This window comes from Loxodonta africana, chromosome 1, assembly GCF_030014295.1.
Source record: "Loxodonta africana isolate mLoxAfr1 chromosome 1, mLoxAfr1.hap2, whole genome shotgun sequence".
In the NCBI taxonomy this organism is placed as follows: domain Eukaryota; kingdom Metazoa; phylum Chordata; class Mammalia; order Proboscidea; family Elephantidae; genus Loxodonta; species Loxodonta africana.
The window spans coordinates 140,814,639-140,838,062 of NC_087342.1; the positions used below are offsets into that span (position 1 = coordinate 140,814,639).

Here is a 23,424-nt window from a genome sequence, read left to right on the forward strand (position 1 = left end):
ATCAACACCCATGGAAGCGGCAGTCAGTAAATCAAAAGAGGCATTGCATTGGGCAAATCTGCTGCAAAACACCTCTTAAAAGTGTTCAAAATCAAAGATGTCACCTTGAAGACTAAGGTGCACCTGACCCAAGTCATGATGTTTTCAATCACCTCATATGCATGTGACAGCTGGGCAATGAATAAGGAAGACTGAAGAAGAGTTGATGCCTTTGAATTGTGGTGTTGGCAAAGAATATTGATTATACCACGGACTGCCAAAAGACTGAACAAATCTGTCTTGGAAGAAGTACAACCAGAATGTTCCTTAGAATCAAGGACGGTGAGACTTCACCTCACATGCTTTGGATGTGTTATCAGGAGGGGTCAGTCCCTGGAGAAGGACATCATACTTGATAAAGTAGAGGGTCAGAAAAAAAGAGGAAGACCCTCAACAAGATGGACTGACACAGTAGCTGCAACAATGGGTTTAGGCAAAGCAACGACTGTGAGGATGGTCCAAGACCCGGCAGTGTTTCGTTCAGTTGCGCACAGGGTCTCTATGGGTTAGAGCCTACTCGGCAGCACCTAACAACAACAACATTAATGCAATGGATGGGCTATGTGAATACATGGAAAAGTGTTCATAAAACAATGCTAAATTAAAAAATTTAAAACCTAAAATAATATGTGAAGTGTAGGTCATAAATACATAAAGTCTTTGTAAAAGACAAAAGTTTTCCTTCAAGGCAAAGGGCATGATGCACCTTCTCTACTTCCCTGGGGCTGCCTGTGCTCCTGATATATCATATCAGTTCACCTATCTCCAGGAATTCCATGCCCATGATGTTCTATTTCTGGGATCAACCTTAACCAACTTCTTTTCCCTTCTCCAATGAACCTTCTCAATCATGAAGGGAACAGTTTTCCCTTTTACGTTCCCCACTCTCTTGCACAGGAACATCTGGTTCACAGATGTTGCATTAAGGTGAGTTAGAAGAAAGCAAAATCTTACAAAGTTTGAGCATATGAGGTCAATCCCTTGGTGGGCCATTTGAACTCGCGACTTTCAATGGCTACAAACTCAATCTTTCCGGTAGCAAACCAGACCCTCTGTTGTCTAGGAGTAATGGGTTTTCCCTCATACCTGTCAGGCCACTCAACAGATTTCAGTCCAACCTATAATTGACACACATTTAAAGAAGCATTAAATAACTGTAATGACACTAGTTGATGTCAGTGACATCACTTTCAATATTCTTCATGCCGTGGTTAGTGATAGGCAATAAGACAAAGATCATTTTTTTTTAAAAACTGAACTAATAATGTTTGTACTGGTTATGAATTATTGGAAAAGAAAAACTTGGGAGAGACACTGAATTAAAAAAGCAGGTACACTAACAATGTTAATACTTTCAGATAAATGAGCATGAGACTCTAGATGTGAAGTGCCACAACTCAGGGCAAAGCTGGTTTCTCTGGCAATCTCTCCTGAGTGCTTTCTATTAGCAGGCACATAAGTAATTTGCCATCATGAACAACTGATGCTTACCCTGGTATCAATGTGGTACCCGTGGCATGAATGCAGCATGTGGGGTCAGGACACTAGGCTTGAACTGCAGCTCTGCACTTAAGAGAAGCTGTGTGATCTGGGCAGTGACTTGATCACAGGGGCTCAGTCTCTTCACCCATAAATGATAGATGATGACATCTAACTCAAGGGTCACGCTTATGATCATGGAAATGTCTCACTTATGATCAAGCGAGATCAATTCATAGACTGTCAATTATTACACAGATGTGCAATAAAAAGATAAAAGATCTTGAGTTTTCTGAAGTATCAAATATGAAATTATATTCAACAGTGCCTTAAAGTTGAGCATATTTCCTTACATCTAGATTCCCTGCAAATCTGTTACCTTTTCCCTCTGAGAGATGGTTTTTATTTTTGGTTAGTTTTTTGTGCCTTCTAAGGTGTCGCTTATGCAGAGATACACCGTTCTATCTGTTCTCCACTATGTGTTGGACCTCCGCTTTGTTTCCTGTCCCTTCCATCACTCGTGAAGAAGAAAAAAACAATCTGCCCAATCAGTTTTCAAGACTTAAAATTAAGAAAATAAACAATACAAGTAGCTAATACTTAGCAGTATGATACTTAAAAAAAGACACACCAAAGACCCAAGGACACAGAAAGTTTGAGGGTGAAAGGATGTTAAAAAATGTATACCAAGCTAAAATTAACTAAAAACTGCAAACCACCCATCTTTTTGTCTTTGTCATCAGAAGCCTAGTTAAATACATCATGGTGTATTCATATAATAAACAACACATAGTAGTGCAAACAAATGAACTATGGGTACACACAACAACATAGATGAATCTCACAAACATAATATTAGACAAAAAAAAAGCATGTCAGGCATAATTCTAAATAAAGTTTACAAATGTAAATACGGGGTAAACATGTCAAGAAAAGCAAAGGAACGGCACTGGTAATGTTATACTCTTAAGCAGGATGGTTAAGTACGATGGTTTATTTCATTATTATTATTTAAATCATACACATGTGTGGATGCTACATATGTATGTATGGTGTATTTTATATTAAAATGTCTTTAATTTTATAAAAATGTAAGAGGTTTTGAACAGGTACTTTTTTTTTAAATTATAAATGCTGAAAATGAAAAGTAGGCTCACTGAAATAAAAAACTCAAAGCATTGATAAACTCTTGACTAGAGACAGTAAAAAAAGGAAGTAATAAATTGTCAAAGATTGCTGAGGAATTAGCCCAGAAAGGAACAGAAAATAAGGAGATTAACAATATGAAAGAGAGGTTAGGAGGCATGGGGGATAAATTGAGAAATTCCCCATATATCTAACAGACAAACCAGAAAAAAAGAGAATAGAGGTACAAGTACAAAGGCAAAGATGTAATGTCTGGGAATTTTCCCAAATTGAAGTTACGAGTCTCCAATCTGAAAGCTCACTCCAAGCAATAAGTTATAAAACAAAACAAACAAAAATACAAAGAAATATACTGTAACAAAACTACAGAACATGAAGGAAAATGAGAAAAATCTTGTTATTGGAGACAAAGACAGATTATTTACAAAGAATTACTTCACACCAGCAATTAAAAATATAACAAAATACAGAGAATGTTCAAGAAGCTGATGAAAAAAACAACTGTCAACTTAGAATTCTATACCCATCTACACTATCATTGAAAAGTGAGGGAAAAGGAAGACATTTTATAATGCAAATACTAAGAGAGTTTACCACCAACAGATCCTTTCTTTCAACAAAGACCTACTACTAAAGGAGCAAATTCAGCAATAAGAAAAATGAATCCAGATGGAAGGAATGGACATAAAAAAATGAAAAGAAATGGGTGAGATTAATTTTAATATTTTATTTAATTGAAAATATGTAAAATATTATAATTTCAATATGTACTCACTATGAAAATTATTAATATGATATTCTACCAACTTTTTGTACGAAACCTTCAAAATCCAGTATGAATTTTTCACTTACAGCACATTTCCATTCAAATACTAAATTTACACTGGAAATAACCTGATTTGTATTTAGATTTTATAAAATTGACATAAGTTACACATACCTAGGTTGTTGCAAACATATTTAAAAACTTATAACTCAATCTATTATCAGTTTTTAAATTTAAATTGATTAAAATAAAATAAAATAAATTCAGTTCCTCAGTCTTTCTAAGTGCTTACTAGCCTTGTGTAGCTCGTGGCTACCAGAGTGGAGAGCACAAATCTGGACACTAACAACCACAAAAGAATGGATAAGACCTTAAAGTATACTAGAGGGTCTAGTCTTACAGTGTCAGATGATAGTCGCAAAATAATTTAAGACTTCGTTAAAATAAAATCTAAAAATGGCCACTAAAACTTTTAAGAAAAGAAATAGAATCTATAACTTCCAAAGCAGGAAGGGTGGAATAAAGTGAACTTTACCAATAAAAGGTAAGGAAGAAAAGAATCAAACAAAGGAAAACATATGCTAAATACAAAACAAAAAATAAGTAACTAGAAGAAGTCCAAATATATTAAAAAAATCATAATATATCTAAATAAATTATAGTCATTTATTATAATGTCAAGTGACAGAGGGAAGAAACAGAATAACACATGTATATAATTCCATTTTTACAAGTTTTAAAACACACACAAATCAATATTATGAATGTACATACATATCATAAAAGTACAAAGAGATGGACTGGAAGAACACACACCAAGTTCATAATGGTTACATATAGAGAGGCTGACAAAGGCGATGAAGATGTTTTGAAGGAAACTTGAACTTATTTATTTTTTAAAAAGATCTGAAGCAAATATGATAAAATGTCCAAATTTGTTAATTCTAAATGGTGGATAAATAAGCATGTTATATTATTTTCTGTATTTTTTTTTTTTACAAGTAAAAATGTTATCTATACTTAAAAAAGAAGCAAACATGCTCCATTAAACCCAATTTAATAGTGCCATATCCCTTAACACAAACTCTACAACTAGGTTTACTCAGCATTTTCTGTATTTCTTTAGTGGCCTATAAATCTGGTTCATATGCTGCCTCCTCCTTTTCTGTCCAAGACATATAATTCATAATGGCTTCATTTGTGCTGGTATGAAGGAAGCGGAGCTGGGCAAGATAGGAAGCCAAGAGCACTACAAACACTGATTCAGACCTGCTAGGAGAGCTGGGAAGAGGGAGCAGGGATTCCTTCAGCAGCTGACAAATTGTGGTCTTCATTCTTTCTTTACACAAAGATGCCTGGGTCCTGTATCTGCAGATCATAAAGTGTATGAAAGGGGACAAAACTATATTTTCCTTAGGACTAAATGAGGACTAGCAGTCCTTATCAGGAAACCAAGAAAAGAAACTTAGAATTTTTATTTCACTGACAATCCGTAAGGCATCAACAGGAAAAAATTACCCAAGTACTGAACTTCAGTTTCAGTAAATAAAGGTTATCACCTTACCAAGCGGCACTATGGGGCTGGGCAATGAGCTCAATTTTCTGCCTCCAAACTGAGGAAGACATCAGAGAAGAGAGAAAAATCCTTATGTCCCTCAAGAGTTACACCCTCCCAAGAGCTGCAACAGCTCTAGATGACATCCCATTGCCGTCAAGTCCATTGTGACTCACTGAGACCCTATAGGACAGAGTAGAACTGCCCCATGGGGTTTCTTAGGCTGTAATCATTATGGGAACAGATCACCAGGTCTTTTCTCCCTGCGGAGTGGCTGGTGGGTTAGCAGCCAAGCCCTTAACCGTTACACCACCAGGGCTCCTTCTACATGGCATAGGCCTATTGATCTGTCCCTATAGAGAACACATGTTGAGGGCATGGCAGGAGGCTGGGAAGGTAAGCTTAGTATACTCCTGGTGCCATACTCCTCAGCCACATGGGAAGGAAGAAAGAGGCTCAGGATTCTTAGCACTGAGCGTTTGACTGTTCCTACATTAAAGTTCCAAAAAGTCTTTATTGGTACGTGTAGGCTCTTAGAGTTTTACCACCAAGATTTAAAAAGTGGTAAGAGCTATTGGTTTATAATTTAAGTGAATTACTTGAGGGCCTAGAGTACTCATGAAACTCAAGTAACCATTTGCCAGCAGCCACAGAACAAATACAGTTCCAATTTTTGGCTTAGCCATACTTATGTGAAAAAACCAGGAGTAGACATAACAGTGCAAATAAACTAATAATCATTTCTTTCACCTTTGGGAATATATTAGTTTGGAGTGATTTTCTCTAATTTGCTGGCATATCAGGCGAATTTTAAAATTAATTTGCATTTTGTGTTATAAGCTCAAGGCTGGAGAAAAGAAAGCAAACAATAGTGAGCTTGTCAGAGGAGGAAAATCATTCTAGGGCAAAAATTCAAATAACCCGTAAAACAAAAGACTGAAATGTGCCCAACCTCTGTCACCCTTCTGCTAAAAATGACACAGAGCTCAACTACTTGATTATTTGAGATCCCTCAATACTGCACTGCTTTTTAAAATAATCTTTTTAAAAAATCTAATATTGAAGTTGAGATCACATTCAGAGGATTAATAATCAAACCTAGATTAAAATTCTCTGCCATTTCTTTCTCTGCTTGTTCTTATCAATTTTATGAGATGACTTCCACAAGCCAAATTGCATGGATTAAGGCTTTTCCAGGCTAGCACGTCTTATTCAATGTTTTGTTACTCAAAATAAAGTAACAGAGTGAACACTTTGCTTTAAAAGATGTGGGATGAACTGAAATAAACAGCAATGCTCTCCTTCCTGATGTACACTTAGAGGCAAATATCTCACACATTACTCAGGTATAAAAGATAACTGACGTTGAAAATATTATGCTGAGTGAAATAAGTCAGTCACAAGAGGACAAATATCGTATGATCCCACCAACATGAAATATCTACAACAGGCAAGCATATAGATATGGAAAACACACTTCGGAGACACTGAGCTTCCTTCTGTTAAGGGTGATGGAAAAAGTCAGGACTGGTTAATGGTGCTTACAACATGATGAATGTAACTAACGTCACTAAACTGTACATGTGAAGAACGTAGACATGGCAAATATTTTGTGACCTATGTATTTACCACAAAAAAAAAAAAAGATAATTGACAATAAAGGAAAAGCTATGTTTAAGAATGTTCAACGAACCTTTATTAGGATAAAAAAAATGTGTATAATTCAATAATGGGAGTATAGTTTTAATAAGAAATAAATAGTTTTAAACACTTTACACATCTCTTTGGTCTGAGTTGCCTCTTTTACCTGGGTAATGTGCTGTGGTTTTGTACAGTTGGGATCATGGAGAAAGCACCTGGCTGAGGCCAGACGCCTGAATTCCAGTTTAGCTCCCATGTGACATCTCTGAGCCTGAGTTTCTTAACAGGTAAAACGAAGAGGATGGACCCAAAGATCACTCACTCCTCTGACTTACTTAACTGTTTGTGTACTCATTTGCCACACTACAAAGTGTTTTGTGTATATTATAGGGATTCCTGGAAGTGAGGTCTTAGAAAAGACAGGAGAGGGTTCCTGAGGAGTAACAATAATAAGCTCATATATCACACATATGTGCAAGACAATGATCTAGGTGTCTTACATGATGTAAGTCATTTAATCCTCACCACAATTCTGTAAGGTTGGTAAACAGCATCATGTCCATTTATAAATGACACCAGAGAGGTTAAGTAACCTGCTCAAGCTTATCTAGCTGGTAAGTGGCAGAGCTGGGATTCAGACCCAGGTAGCCTGGCTCATTACACCATTCTAAGTGGTTTGTGCTAGCTTTTCTCATTTAAAAACTGGGTGCAGATCTGGGATGCTTAGAAAGCAAAGAGTTTCTAGCTTGGGAAATACTCTAACCTGTAGCCCCAGCTAAGGAGCACAGAGTATATAACAATGTTTCCTATTCCTCTTCATTGGAGCCTCTTAAAACAACAATGACCAAGTTCCCCTTAATAATGTTATGTTGAGTTATACATAGTTTTACTATTCTAAGTTTTTAAATGGTCACATACACATATCTATTTTTAGCTTACTATTAAAACTAAAGACAAAACACCAAATAATTTCAATCATTTTTATAGCACTTCACATTTTTCAACGTGCTTCCACACTTGTTGCATTTGATGCTCTCAACAGAGTTGAGGTAGACAGGGGCAGTCTTAATACTCTCATTTTATAGATGAAGAAGAAAGGTTCAAAGAGGCCAAAACCGATTTTCTCCTGATAAAGAGTTGCAAAGTAAATACTAGACCCAAGTCTTCCAACTTTTACGCTAGAGCTCTTACAGCATGTTACCAAAGGGTTACTTTATTTTCCTATTTGCCCAGATACTAACTTCTGGCAAATGGCAAACATGGTTACGATCTTCTTCATTTGTTTCCAAACTAGTCAGCTGACTCTGATGCAATCTACATGTGAACACTAAAAAGGAGAATAATAAGATTAAAAATTATAATTAAGGGCAAAGTAAGCAATGAGAAAGAAATTTAAGTTTTAAGAAATGTATTATATGGGATGCATGCAGAGCTTCAGAAAGAATCTTTGAAGCTTCATACCTTGATCTCTTCAAGTACTTTGGCATGTTTATCTCCCACATACAACATACCTAATATTTATGACTTCCCACAAAGTAGCACTGTCTTAGTTATCTAGTGCTGCTATGACAGAAATACCACAAGTGGATGGCTTTAACAGAAATTTATTCTCTCACAGTTTAGGAGGCTACAAGTCCAAATTAAGATCACCAGCTCTAGGAGAAAGCTTTCCCTCTCTGTCAGTTCTGGGGGAAGGTCCTTGTCATCAATCTTCCCCTAGTCTAGCAGCTTCTCAGCACAGGGACCAAGGGTCCAAAGGATGCACTCAGCTCCCAGCACTGGTGATATGAAGTCCTCATGTCTCTCTGCTTGATTCTCTCTTTTAAATCTCAAGAGACTGACTCAAGATACAACCTAATCCTGTAGATTGAGTTCTGCCTCATTAACATCATAGAGGTTAGGATTTATAACACATAGGATAATCACATCAGATCACAAAATGGTGGACAACCACGCAATACGGGGAAATATGGCCTAGCCAAGTTCACACACATTTTTGGGAGACACAATTCAATCCATAACAAGCATTTAATGAATTCTATACAATATTATATTAAAAAAAAAAACCTGAAACAAAAGAAAAACAAAATCAACACCTGTAAAAATGGTGTGGCGGCGTCTGACTTCCTCTAACTTCTCGAGCGGGGCAGAATCACAATAAGCATCAGCCCAAAGCTGATTTCTATCAGGTGGAGATCAGACATACCTCCTCTCTCCAGCCTTTTTACCAAGTTTGACAGCAGCCGTCTGTCCCTCCCTACTTCTCTGCTAGGTTAAATAAGCAGTTAATATGGCCACACAGATCACAGACGATACTCACGATTACTATGTTTATTAGAAGTAACAGCTTACAACTCAGGATCAGGATCAACAGGCTACAACTCGGGATCAGGATCAGGACGCATGTAGGCAAAGTCTTCCTTCGTCAGTATAGGACAGCTCTCTCAGCTCTTCTCAGCCGTGCATGGCTCCTCTTGGTTCCCTGAGGACGGGCCTCCTCTCTTGGCTCTCGGCCCCCATTTGGGCCTGGCCTCTGCCCTGCTTACTGAAGTGTTACAAAGCTCTTTAGCTCCACTAATTAAGTGCCTGGAAGCACCCCACTCCTCCAGCAAGCCTCGTACCAAAAGGCACTCGGCTCTCTTGCTCCATGGGTTGGTACACACATTGTACCCGCCTCACCCCAGTTTACCATGTTGGCAACTATCTTCTGGTTCTGCCGCTGCCGTTTCTCTGCAGCTGCTTCTCATTGTCTTGTGCCTTCTCTGATGTTACAGAACTCCTCGTCTCCTGGGTCTAGAAGGTTCTCAGAGCAGGGACCCCAGGTTCAAAGGATGTGCTCTGCTCCTGGTTCTTCTTTCTTGATGGTAGTGAGGTCCCCTCTCTCCCCTCTAGGGTGAGCTCATTTTAAGCCTAGTGGGATGGCAAAACTGACCAATCCCCTCAATAGGATTCCACACACCTTATTTGCACCGTCCCACCCCTGCAAGCGTTCCACGTGCCTTATTCACATTACTAGCAGGCTGTTCAATCCCCTTGGTGGGCCACAAACACTTTATTTGCATAGCCCCACCCAATCACTTTGTGGGACTCAAAAAGATTTCTTAAAAAGGCTAGAAGGGCTTTATTAAGTAATTCACTGCACAGCAACACCTCTCAGGGTAGACTTTGTGTTTGTATGGGATCAAAATTAAATCAAAATATAGTTTAAAAATAGTATTATTTGCCACCTTTTCAAAATAATTTTTTAATTAAACATTAATTAATTGATAATCCAGGACACTGAACAAAATTGTCAGTCCTAGCTCCAATAATTTTCCAAGCAATTAAGCATTTATTCTTATTTGATATGTTCCGGAAAAAAAATCCAATGCCTAAGCAATGGTGGTTTAACATTTACATTACAATCTTTCTATGCTGTATAATAAAAAAAAAAGTATAGGCAAATATAATTACATGCTCCTGATCAAAGGGGCATATTTCTGTTATAGCATACATAACAAATAAGAGAAGACAATATATCTCGGAAGCAGCAAATCTAGCAGCTAATGGAGTAATTTGAGAAAACACGAAGTCTTAAGGTCTCAGTACTCATAGAAATGAATACGTGGGTGATGGGACTATGTACATACATCTTGTATATGGTTTTATAGTCCATTACCGAAAAAAAAACCAAACCCAGTGCCATCGAGTCGATTCCAACTCATAGCGACCCTACAGAACAGAGTAGAACTGTCCCATAGAGTTTCCAAGGAGCGTCTGGAGGATTTGAACTGCCAACCCTTTGATTAGCAGCCGCAGCACTTAACCACTATGCCACCAAGGTTTCCTATAGTCCATTAGTTACTGAAATAGTCAGAAGGTTTCCTGATCATGTGCCTTTCCTATAAACCAAGACCTGGACCCTGAGGCCAGCCTGAGGGCATGATCACAGATAATAATAACTTGTCGAGTAACTTTCTAGGACCAGCACCTTGAAGCAATGGAACCAACCGGTATCTTAATAAATGTAACATTAAAAAAAAAAGAACCCCCAACACATATTTACACAATTCTTGATTCTTCCTTGTTTCATTCATTAGACACATTAATTTAAATAAAGACGTGTGAGATTATTACAAATAAACATATACAGGAAGTATTATGGTATAATGGTCAAGAGCAAAATTCTTGAAAGAGGCCTGGGATTGAGTCTTGATTCTATCACCTCCTAGCTGTGTGACTCGGAGGAAATTCCTTAGTCTAAGTCACAATATTCTCACCTGCAAGTGGGAAAGGCTGCCTGGGTCTGTGGTTAAGAGCACAAGCTCTGGAGCCACACTGCCAGGACAGAAATCCCAGCTCTCCCATTCCCTACCACTGGGACCTTGAGGAAGTCCATTAACCTCTCGATGCCTCAATTTTCTCATCTCTAAAATGAGAATGAGAAGAGTACATCCCTTAATTAGATGATTGGGAGGATTAAGTATATTAATGCAAAATGCTCAGGACAGTGCCCGATTCATAGAAAGCCACCTAAATGTTATATATTATAGTTGTCGATATTGTTATCCGTGAGACAAGGATAGCCTCATAGAATTGCTGGAAGAACTGAATGAAATAACATAAAACATATAGCTCAGGTTTGGTACATCCAGGCATTCAATAAATGGAAGCTATTTAAATTTTAACTCTATGGGGCAGTTCTACTCTGTCCTATAGGGTCGCTATGAGTCGGAATCAACTCAACAGCAGTGGGTTTGGTTTATTTAAATTTTAATAATAAATATATTTATGTTAACATATTAAACCCCTTAAAATATTAAATTTGGAACCAATTTTGATATTTTGAAGTTTTTTATATTTTCCTACTTCTGAACATGTCTAACATTAACTTCATGGGTGAGAAAATCTGCATTTGCCTTGCACATATGTAAATGGCCCTGGTTCTGGACATGCCCACAAGATAGAACCATAAGAGTACTGAACTTCATAAATACCTTGACCAGGGACCAATATTTTTGGTTCAAATGAACTCTTTTAAGGAGACAGTGAAATGTGCAATAAACAAGCAGGCAGTGAAAAATAAATTCAGCATTTTGATTTGGTTTGTTATCTTCAACACTGGTTTTTAAATTACTCAAGAGACTAACATCATATTGCAATATACTAGGTACTGTGAAAGCAGACAGCTTAAATGGTGTTTATTTCAGTCACTATTTCGAAATTGTACCCTACAGGAAAGTGGAATATATTTAACTTTGGTGTAAACAAAAGCAGTGTTTTCGGGGGAAAAAGAGGAAAAGAGGATCACTCAATAATTGATTTGCCAAAGGGATTTTAACATTATATGGAAGTATTTTTAAACATATTTTTCAGTGAGAAAAATCAACCATGTAAAAAAATAAAAAAGTACCAGATTAAAGCTAATGCTCTTTTGAAATCACCGTATTTGTTGTTTGGTTGCTGAAAGTCTACTCCTGTAACTGCAGTTAAATTAGACATTTGGGGTGAGATCTGCTTGCTCCCTATCCACTACATGTGCCATTTGGCCTCCTACAAAATGGAAACTTAGTGCTTATTACTGTAGTTCTCTCAATAATTAAAAACATTGTCAGCACAATAATGAACATCTATCGACTGTTTTACCCATGCCAGGCACTATGGTATTTGTATTCACCATCTCATTTAATTTCCACAAAAATCCAACAAGGTAGAGCATACTATTATCCCAGTTTCACAGACGAGGAAACTCAGTCTTGGAGAATTAGGAACTTTAAAGCTTAGGGAGAGGTTCGGCAACCTTTCCAAATCATGTAACTAGTTAAGTACCAGAACTATACTGGATTACCTCTCCCATAAGGATATGAAATAATCAAATTTAGAATTTTCTTCTCCTGAAAACAATTTATTCACCTACTCGTTCACCAAATGTTAACAGTACACATGCTAAGTGCTATAAACCAAAAACTAACCCATTGCTGTCGGGTCAGTTTCAACTCATAGCAACCCTATAGGGGAGAGTAGAACTGCCCCATAGGGTTTCCAAGGCTGCAAATCTTCATGCAAGAAGACCGCTACATCTCTCTCCCGCAAAGTGAACCCCTGATCTTTTAGTTAGCAGCCGAGCGCTGAGAGCTTTAACCATAGGGGATAAAAGAAAGATTGGAGCCATCAAAGATTTCATGGTCAAGTGTAATTAGAAGGACTGAAAACAAAAGTTAATTCAAAATAGGTAATAAATCAAATAAGCTGTGCCCATTTAGGAACATAGTGCCAGATACAAGAGGGTGGCTAAATGAAAGGCATGGGAACCAAGAAGTTACCGGCTCTCTACCACTGGGGGACAGCAGCTACTGCTGGCAACCTAATCTCAGTTGTTGTCACATGCCTTGAATTTAACTTCCTCATACTTCAAAGAAAGAGCCCTGGCGGTACGGGAGCTAAGCGATCTGCTGCTAACTGAAAAGCTGGCGGTTGAACCCACTCTACAGCTCTACGAGAGAAAGACCTGGCAATCTGCTCCTGTAAAGATTACAGCCTAGAAAACCCTACGGGGCAGTTCTATTCTGTCACACGGGGTCATTACGAGTTAAAAAAATCAACTCAACGGCCCCTACCAACAACAACAACACACTTTCAAGAAAGTAAGAGTTCGGAGAAAGACCTACGAAGGATCAGCTTTAGTAACAAACTAGCGTAGATCTGCTTGAGATTAAAAAAAAAAAAAAAATGTAAACTATAGCCCGCAACCCTTTCAGCCAAACAACTCTTTGTAAGTATTTTTTCTTTGGGCATGCAGTCTGGAGAAGCCCTGGTGGTACAGTGGTTAAGTGCTCGGCTGCTAACGAAAAGGTCCATGTTTCAAACCCACCAGCTGCTCTGTGGGAGAAAGATGTGGCAGTTAGCTTCCGTGAAGATTTACAGCCTTGGAAACCCTAGCGGGGCAGTTCTACTCTGTCTTATACATACCCACTGCTGTCGAGTCGATTTTGACTCATAGCAACACTACAGGACAGAGTAGAACCGCCCCATAGAGTTTCCAAGGAGCACCTGGTGAATTCAAACTGCTGACCTTTTGGTTGGCAGCTGTAGCAATTAATCACTATGCCACCAGGGTTTCCTGTCACTCTGTCTTATAGGGCCACTATAAGACAGAATTTGACTCCATGGCAATAGGTTTGGTTTTGGTTTTGAATGCAGTCTGGCCAAATCTTGAAATGCCCCTAGCTTTTCTTGTGGTCCATTATAATTTCTTACTGTTAATTATAAATATTTGTATACATGCCTTATCTACCATGTCAGACTGAAAGATCCTTAAAAACAAGGGCATTTACTCATTCACTCCAAAAAGTATCGAATAAAACAATAATTCACCACTTTATTTCTCAAGGCGATGGTACCTTATGTAAAGGTAATGATCAATAAACATCTGTTTAGTAAAGAGTGAATGAATGAATAAATTGTACATTTTGGAGTCTTTACTCAAATATAGGTTCCATATAAATACCTAACTCAATTAAACTCAGAAAGCATTTATGGATGACATACTACATGCCAGGTCCTTTCATATCCACGAACTGGAAAATTGAATACTGTTAAGATGGCAGTTCCCCCCAAAGTGATCTACAGTTTCAGTTTAAACCCCATCAAAATCACTGTAAGCTTTCAAAAAAAATAAAGTGATTCTAAAATTCATATAGAAACACAAAGATCTAAATGAGACATACACAAAAAAAAAAAACTGAAAAAGAACAAATTTGGAGGAATGACACTACCTAATTTCAAATTTTACTGTAAAACCACACTAATCAAGATGGTGTGGTATTGGCCTAAGCAAAGACGTATAGATCAATGGAGCATAATTAACAATCCAGGAAAAAAAAAAAGAAACCTCTACATTTATGGTGAACTGGCTTTTGACAAAGATGTCTAGGCAAGTCAGTGGAGAATGGATGGTCTTTTCAACAAATGATACTGAGACAACTGGATAGCCACATTAAAAAAAAAAAAAAATTGAAGTTAAATCCTATCTCACACTATACACAAAATTAATTCAAAATGGATCACTGATTTAAATGTAAGAGCTAAAATTATATACATTCTAAAAAAAAAGCAAAAAATGTCTGTGACCTTGGATTAGGCAGAGTTATCAGATATGACTGAAGTAAAACTGTCCCTATTTGTGGATGATACGATACTATACATAGAAAACTCAAAAGACTCCATGAAAAAACTACTGGAACTAACGGAAAGATCCAGCAGAGTAGCAGGATATAAGATAAACATACAAAAATCAGTTGGATTCCTATACACCAATAAAAAGAACGACAAATAGGAAATCAGGAAAACAATACCATTTACGATAGCTTCTAAAAAAATAAAATACTTAAGAATACATCTAACAAGGGACGTAAAAGACCTATACAAAGAAAACTACAGACACTTCATCGAAGACGACATTCAAGCAGCTAACAGAAACATGAGGAAATGCTCGCGATCACTAGCCATTAAAAATTCAAAATCACAATGAAATACCATCTCATCCCAACAACAAATGTTGGAGAGGCTGTGGGGAGACTGGAACTCTAATGAATTGCTGGTGGGAATGCAAAATGGTATGACTATTTTGGAAAACAATATGGTGCTTCCTTAAAAAACTGGAAATAGACATACCATATAATCCAGCAATCCCACTCTTAGGAATATATCCTAGAGAAATAAGAGCCATCGGACATATAGACATATGCATACCCATGTTCGTTACAGCATTGTTCACAACAGCAAGAAGATGGAACCAACCTGGATGTCCATCGACAGATAAATGGATAAAAAAACTATGGTACATACACACAATGTAGTGCTATGCAACTATAAATAACAATGACGAATCTGTGAAGCATCTCACAACATAGATGAAACTGGAAGGCATTATGCTGAGTGAAATAAGAATCATAGAAGGTCAAATATTGTACGAGACCACTACTACAAAAACTCACGAAAAGGTTTACACACAAAAAGAAACAATCTTTGATGGTTATGAGAGAAGGGAGGGATGGGGATGGGAAAACATTAACTAGACAATAGGTAAGTGGTAACTTTGGGGAAGGGTAAGAGAGTACACAACTGGGGAAGCCAGCAAAATCTGTCCAAGGCAAGGTCATGGAAGATCCATAGACACATCCAAACTCCCTGAGGGACTGAACTATTGAGCTGAGGGCTGTGGGAACCATGGTCTCGGGAACACCTAGCTCAATTGGCATATCAGAGCTTACAAAGAAAAATGTTCTACATTCTACTTTGATGGGTAGCATCTGGGGTCTTAAAAGCTTGTGATTGGCCATCTAAGATATTCCACTGGTCTCACCAATTGGCAGCAAGAGAGCATGAAGAAAGCTGAAGACACAAGGGAAAGATTAGTCCAAATGACTGATGGCCCACAAGTACTACAGCCTCCACCAGACTGAGTCCAGCACAACTAGATGGTGCCTGGCTACCACCACTGACTGCTCTGACAGAGATCACAATAAAGGGTTCCAAACAGAGCTGGAGAAAAATGCAGAACAAAATTCTAACTCTCTCTCTCTCTCACACACACACACACACACACATACACACACACACACAAAAGACCAGACATACTGGTCAGAGACTGGGGGAACCCTGAGAGTATGGCCCTGAGATTCCCTTTTTGCTCAGTAATGAACCCACTTCTGAGGTTTACCCTTTAGTCAAAGATTAACCCACCCATTGGCATCGAGTTGATTCCAACTCATAGCGACCCTATAGGACAGAGTAGAATTGCCCCATAGAGTTTCCAAGGAAGGCCTGGTGGATGTGAACTGCCAACCTTTTGGTTAGCAGCCATAGACTTAACCACTACACTACCAGGGTTTCCAGCCAAAGATTAACCAAAGCAAACCAAACCAAACCCAGTGCCATCGAGTCGATTCCAACTCATAGCGACCCTATAGGACAGAGTAGAACTGCCCATTAGAGTTTCCAAGCAGCACCTGGCGGATTTGAACTGCCGACTCTTTGGTTAGCAGCCATAGCACTTAACCACTACGCCACCAGGGTTTCCTTACCAAAGATTAAGCATGCTCATAAAACAAAACGAGACTGAACGGGCACACCAGCCCAGGGGCAAGGACTAGAAGGCAGGAGGGGACAGGAAAGCTGGTAATAGGGGACCCAAGGTCGAGAAGGGGAGAGTGTTGACGTGTCATGGAGTTGGTAACCACTGTCACAAAACAATATGTGTACTAATCGTTTAACGAGAAGCTAGTTTGTTCTGTAAACCTTCGTCTAAAGTACAATAATAAAAAAGAGGCAGAAAACACACAGCATGGTATCTAAAAAGAAAAAAAGTGATAAATTAAACTTCATCAAAATTAAAAACTTTTGCTTTTCAGAAGATACCATTAAGAAAAAATTTTAAACAAGCTACCGACTAGAGTAAAATATTGGAAGACCATACATTTGATAAAGGATTTGTATCCAAAATATACAAATAACTCTTACAGCATAATGTAAGACAAAAAACCCAATTAAAAAATGGGTAAAATATCTGAACAGGCATTTCACCTAATACATACCTTCTGCTAGTAATAGTAAGCACATGAAAAGATGCTAATCATCATTAGTTATTATGGGAATGTAAATTAAAATTCAAGGAATCCTGGTGGTACAAGTTAAGTGCTCAGCTGCTAACTGAAAGGTCTGCAGTTTGAACCCATCCTGCAGCTCTGAGGGAGAAAAATCTGGTGATCTGCTCTCATAAAGATTATAGCCAAGAAAACCCTTTGGGGCAGTTCTACTCTGTTGCACAGGGTCACTATGAGTCGAAATTGTCTAGGTACCCAACAAATTAAAATTCACTCTAACAGCCATATGCAAAAAAATTGACACCACCAGGTGTGAGCGAGGATGTCAAGAAACTGGAACCCTTGTGCACTGATGGTACAATCATTTTGGAATAACTGTTTGGCAGTTTCTTAAAATGTTAAGCGTAGACTTTCATATGACCCACCAAATTCCACTCCTAGGAATCTTTCCAAGAGAAATGAAAGTATATGTCCACACAAAGACCTATATGTAAATAGTAACAGTAGCATTATTTATAATAACTTAAAACTGAAGCAATCCAAATCTCAATGAAATTGTGAAAAAATAAACAAAAAGTGGTATATCCATTCAATGGAATATTATGCGCTCCTTGGAAACTCTATGGGGCAGTTCTACTCTGTCCTATAGGGACGCTATGAGTCGGAATCGACTCGATGGCACTGCGTATGGGTAGTGAAAAGGAATGAAGTACTGATATAAAGCATAGCATTGATGGGCCTTTTCTGAGGCGGGGGTGGGAGTAGGGATTGACTAAAAACAACATGAGGGAAATTTCTGGAGTGATGGAATTACGCTAATGGTTGTATAACTCTATAAATCTACTGAATCATTTACAACTCTATAAATGATTCACTAAAAAATCACTGAATTGTACACTTTGAATGGTTGTATGGTACACAAATCATACAATAAAGCATTAAAAAAAAAAAAAAAAGGCAATTATACCCCCATCCACATTGTGTGAGAGTGCTGGAATGTCTATATCCCTCAACACTAAGCAGTGATTCTTTCAATCTCTGCCCATCGGCTTGGTTAAAAAAAAGAGACACTTCTCATTAGTTTTAATATTGCATATTTCTTTGATTTCTAGTGAAGCTAAACATTTTTTTGCATGGATTGTCTATCTGAGTCATTTTTAATTTTCTTATAAGAATACATATCTTTTTTATAAGGTTATGTGAGAGCTCTTTATCTCTTTAAAAGAGAAACCTTTTTCAGTGATACATGGCACAAATATTCTTTCCCAGTTTTTCAAAAGCTTTTACATTTTAACACTGGATTTTTTTTTTTTTTTGCCATGTTAAAAATATCCATTTTCATGTAGTCAACTTTATCCATATTTTCATTTAGTTCCTAATCACTGGTGTTACAATGAGTAATACTCTTTTGAAAGACTAATCAGAAAACTTGAGTATTCTTAGTTAAGCATCCTGTGCCAAACCCTACACAACTAGGCCTTTACAATTTTAAGAAAACAAATAAAAATCTAATTTCAAATTTCAGAGTAGAGGAAGACAGCCTTTTCTTCCTTAAACCCTTAAGTGTAGAGATACTGCTGTTTATATCCCGAATTCATGGAAAATTGCCTTATTAGAGAATTTCTGATGTGATACACTAGACATTCCCAATAGTTCTAGTGATGAGGAACTGAGAAAATTAAAAAAAAAAAAGGATGTGAAAATGTGTTTTCTCTTGCTAACCATTCTAGGACAGGGATTCTAGGCCTCACTGGCTGATGCCCCTTTGTAGAACATCACATCACTACCTAACGGCATGACCACTGCAATGTCATAAGAGCATTTTATATTAATACATAAAATGGACGGTATTACAACCTTGAAGTTGTATAGCTGAGACCTGGTCATGATAACACACAATCGGAAGAGGCATTCAAATGCTTGATAACAGAGAGTCCATATCTCTTTCTCTCTCTGTATATGGAAGTCCTACCCACATTTTCAGGTCCCTGGGTGGACCAAACAGTTAAGTGCTGGACTACTAGCTGAAAGGTTGGAGGTTAGAACCCACCCAGGGGCACCCTGGAAGAGAGGCCTGCCAATCTGCTTCCAAAAGGTCAAAGCCTTGAAAACCTTACAGAGCAGTTCTGCTCTGTACACATGGGGCCACCATGAGTCAGGGTCAACTTGATGGCAACTAACAATAATCCACACTTTCAGGACCAGCCCCAATTCAACCTTCTTTCCTTAACTATCCTAGAGTATAAAAAAACCTGTTGCTGTAGAGTCACTTCTAACTCATGACAACCCTATGTGTTACGGAGTAGAACTGCCCCGCAGGATTTTCTTGGCTGTAATCTTAATGGAAGCAGATTGCCAGGCCATTCTTCTGCCGTACCACTGGGTGGGTTTGAACTGTGAACCTTTTCAGTTAGTGGTGGAGCACGAACCGTTTGTACTACTTAGGAACTTCATCTACAATATAGATAAGGAAAAGAAAAGATTTTAGAATCCATACTAGACATTCTGGAATGTTCCATTTGTTTTGTATCACCTCACTGAATATGTAAGTTCCATAAGAGCAGTAAATGAAATAGAAACTCCACGAGAACAAGCTGTATATCCCTGCAGCATTAAAGCTGTGCTAGACTTCAGATGTTTTTATTGATTTTAATAGTACTGCTTCTTGCTCTGCAGAACAACCTACTCAGATACTCATTAAATAACCATTTGTAATTTCTGTGAAAAGATGGAAAAAAGGGCAAAGATGGCAAAAATTTTCACAGGGCACTTTTAAAGCTTATTAAAATGTAGACTGAGCAGCTCTTTAGTCATGCAAAATATTGTGTAAAAAAAAAAAAATGTTTTGGCAGTTTCCCAGCATTACTGATCTTGAAGAACTACGCATGGCGGACTGTCTCAGGTTCTTTTCTTTGCAACATAGGCAGGCTTTACCCAATGACAGTGGTTTCCAATGCAATTGCAGTGAACACCAAGATTCCATTAGGAATCTCTTAGGTTTGACTGAAAAATGAGATGGCCGTGATAGTCATGTTTAATTTGTGGCTGCTCCTGCCCAGGTATCAACCCAGGACTTTGGGCTACAGGTATAAATGAAAAGCCTTCCTATCAATCATGGAGATTTTTCAAGCCTGAAGAACACTACGATGTCATGAGGGATGACATACTGGTGCTGGTTCACAGATCTGCTTCTAGGGCCAGGTTGCTTGGGGATTCCCTGCCATCTGGAGAAATGAAACCATAATCAAAAGCCAGTTCCTCTACCGTCTCTGTCTCAAGAGTGGTGGACAGTGGAGGAAATCAAGACTAATTACTACACCAACTATGGCCCCTTAACATCTACAAGGAAGAGGTGGTTCCACCACTTCAGGGACCATTATATGTACAGAGTGCACATTTAACCTACTGTTCATCTAAACTTCTGCTAATAATTCCCAGGAAAGGAGATAGCACCCACTCACTCTGTAACCTATTTCTTGATGGTTAGGTCCTTTAACTTTACTAGTCATTTAACCCTCAGATAAAATACTGAAAACGACGGCATTGTTTTAATATGCTCATTCTGTATAATTCTTTCATGAAAATTGAGTTTAAACAACAAATTTAAAGGATTAGTACTCTTAATATGCCATCCATCTTCTTAGGCTGGGAGTTTCTTGGAATTTCCTAAATTCCTCTTGACCCACTCACTACTAAATGGGGAATGAACAAATAATGACTGAGAGAAAGGACTTTGGGATCTACAGCATCTGATTATTGAATCTTTGATAGCAGTATTTGGTTGTTGAGATATGGGGCTATTCATGTCCCTTAAGTCCCAGTTCAACGGCGATACTCTCTCAAGGTATTCTGAGGATTAAATGCGATGCTGCAAGTCAAACCCTTTACATGGCACATAGCATGTGCACAATAAACTATATTAAAAAAAAAAAAGTTGCCCTCCAGCAGGTTCTGACTCACAGTGACCCTCTCATGTGTACAAGAGTAAAACTTTGTCCCATAAGGTTTTCAATAGCTGATTTTTCAGAAGTAGATTGCTAGGCCTCCCCCGCCCCCAATGTGCCTCTTGGGTGAGTTCAAACTGCCAAACTTTAGGTTAGTACTGGAGCGCTAACTGTTTGTGCCACTCAGGGACCCATAAACCATAATATTTTTAAAAATCTGGGCCAATTATTACGCTTTTAAGAAAGTGGAGAAGGAGACAAGTTTCCATCAAATTCTTAGTAATGACAGATAAGGAGGCAAATCTAGATTTTTTAAACTTAAATATTTTCTATTAATGCATTCACTCGCACACACAAATTAGTCCAGACTTTACTGATAATGCAGGATATTACTTGTAAGTATGCTTCAAATTTAATACCCGGGCGGAATGACATTGTTGGAAACCCTGGGATAGGCGATGGGCGGATGCAAAACATTTCCTTAGGAACCAGCCGCCAAACACTGCATTTCTCCGACAGAAGTTCCTCTTTCCCTCCCATCCCTGGGACAATGACAACTAGCAGCCGACCCCAAGGGAAGAATACGTCCCCGTGCGTGGTACTCGCTGTGCGGGGCCCGCGCGGAAGGGGACAGTCTGCAAGTGGCGGAAGAGGAGACTAAAATGATCCCCGTCCCTAAACGCGCGGAAGGGCGCGGGAACGCGCGGACCCGCCTTCCCGACCCGACCGTGGTTTCAAGCCGCCGGGGTGGGAGCCGGTGGCCCCTGCTTGTGGAGCCGCGGGCGCCGTCCCGTCTTCCATGTTGCCAACTCCGCCGCTCCTGCTGAGAACAGCGGGCAGTTCCCGGCCGCCGGGCCCCGCCTGCGCTGTCCCCAGCCCTGATTGACACTGGAGTTGGTACATACGGGTCTGCCGCGGAGGCGAGCAGGAGGGTGAGCGGTGTTTTAAATATGGCTTTCCCTCTCTCCCTTAGCCCCAGAGCCATCGCGGCGCACCCAGCCGTGGGCACAGCCCACAGGGGAATAACCCTAACATCTGCCCGACTTATTTTTTTCCCCCCATTTCCCCATGTTTTTACTTGTTTTCGTCCCCCTCGCTGTTTTCCCTCTACTTCTCACAACCTAGCAGTTTGCAAAGAGGAACTCCCCTCCTAGAAGGGGGAAAAGGAAAGCCGCTTTTGCTTCTCGTTGTTGGAGGTGGAAACCATTCCAGCGAGAATGAGTTCATAAAGAGGGGAAGCCGTGTCGCTGGAAAGTAACATTTAGAGATCGAAGAGGACAGACAGGAGAGAGGAAGAAATGCCTGCAACAGGCATCTGAAAACAAGCCAGAAGAACCAAAGAGGTTCGCAATGTCGATTTACTACCACGCGCATTCCGCGCAATCCATTGCAATGACAGGATTTGCTGTAAGCACAATTTAAAGGCCTTTGAAATCTTTTCTGGCAAGTCTTACCTTTCTCTTCGGCATAATGACTGTGTTCGTACAGCAAAAAGTAAAGCAACGGGCTGGAACTGCTGCTGCCACCGCTGGATGCTGCCACCACCGCTGCAGCTGCTCACACGCAGAGCACGGCGTAGCCCGGCCTCTCGGAGCCGCACCTCCTCGGCTCCCTCCGGGGCCCTCCACTTGCTTGCCTCCCCGCTCCTCCAATGAGGAGCCCCGCCAGCCGGCAGCGAGGCCCCATTGGCTGCGGAAACGTTCTAAATTCCACGAGGACACTCCCACCTCCGCGCGCAGTGTACGCGCTGTTGTAGTTTCCACTTCGCCGAAAAAATCTGCCCGGCGACTGAGCATGCCCGGTTCAACTAGTAACCCCAAGGCCACGCAAACGTAGAGTTGTATTGTTTTGCTGCTGCCCCTCTGGATTGTATCGGTAAGAACAACCTGGGCTTCCATAGAGAGGAAAAAGATTAAGGATAGACGTATTAACTTTGTAATATAAATATGTACACGGAGGCACTTTATATGTGTGCTATCCATAAAGGCTTGTACTAAGTGTTACACGATATAGGCCTGTAAGGGGTGGGAAGGTACCCAGTTCTAGAAGAGTCTGGCAGTTTCACAGGAAGTCCGTTTCCTCGTCTAGATATCTAGTGACTTAAAAAAAAGTCTCTAAAATTACTTAGCTCTAATTTTCTAAAATCTGTGATTAAAGGTCACTGTAATTCAGCCAGCTTCAAGCTAGACGTGAAGATGAATAGGATACATTTGTTATGGAAATTAGGAAAAAAAAGAACAGATTATTTTACATATTTCAAAGATATTTAAA

At 39.2% G+C, this 23,424-nt stretch overlaps 1 protein-coding gene across 2 annotated transcripts in view; it reads right to left on the bottom strand.

Annotated features, from left to right (window-relative positions):
• Positions 1-23,066, bottom strand: part of HMGN3 (high mobility group nucleosomal binding domain 3) — a 38,428-nt gene extending 15,362 nt beyond the window's left edge. For both annotated transcript variants that reach the window (XM_010586591.3, XM_023544237.2), the window contains exon 1: positions 22,608-23,066. In XM_010586591.3, the coding sequence (XP_010584893.2) occupies positions 22,608-23,051 (444 nt within the window). In that variant the 5' untranslated portion in view covers positions 23,052-23,066. The remainder of the gene's footprint in view (positions 1-22,607) is intronic.
• Between the last annotated feature and the right edge of the window lie 358 nt (positions 23,067-23,424).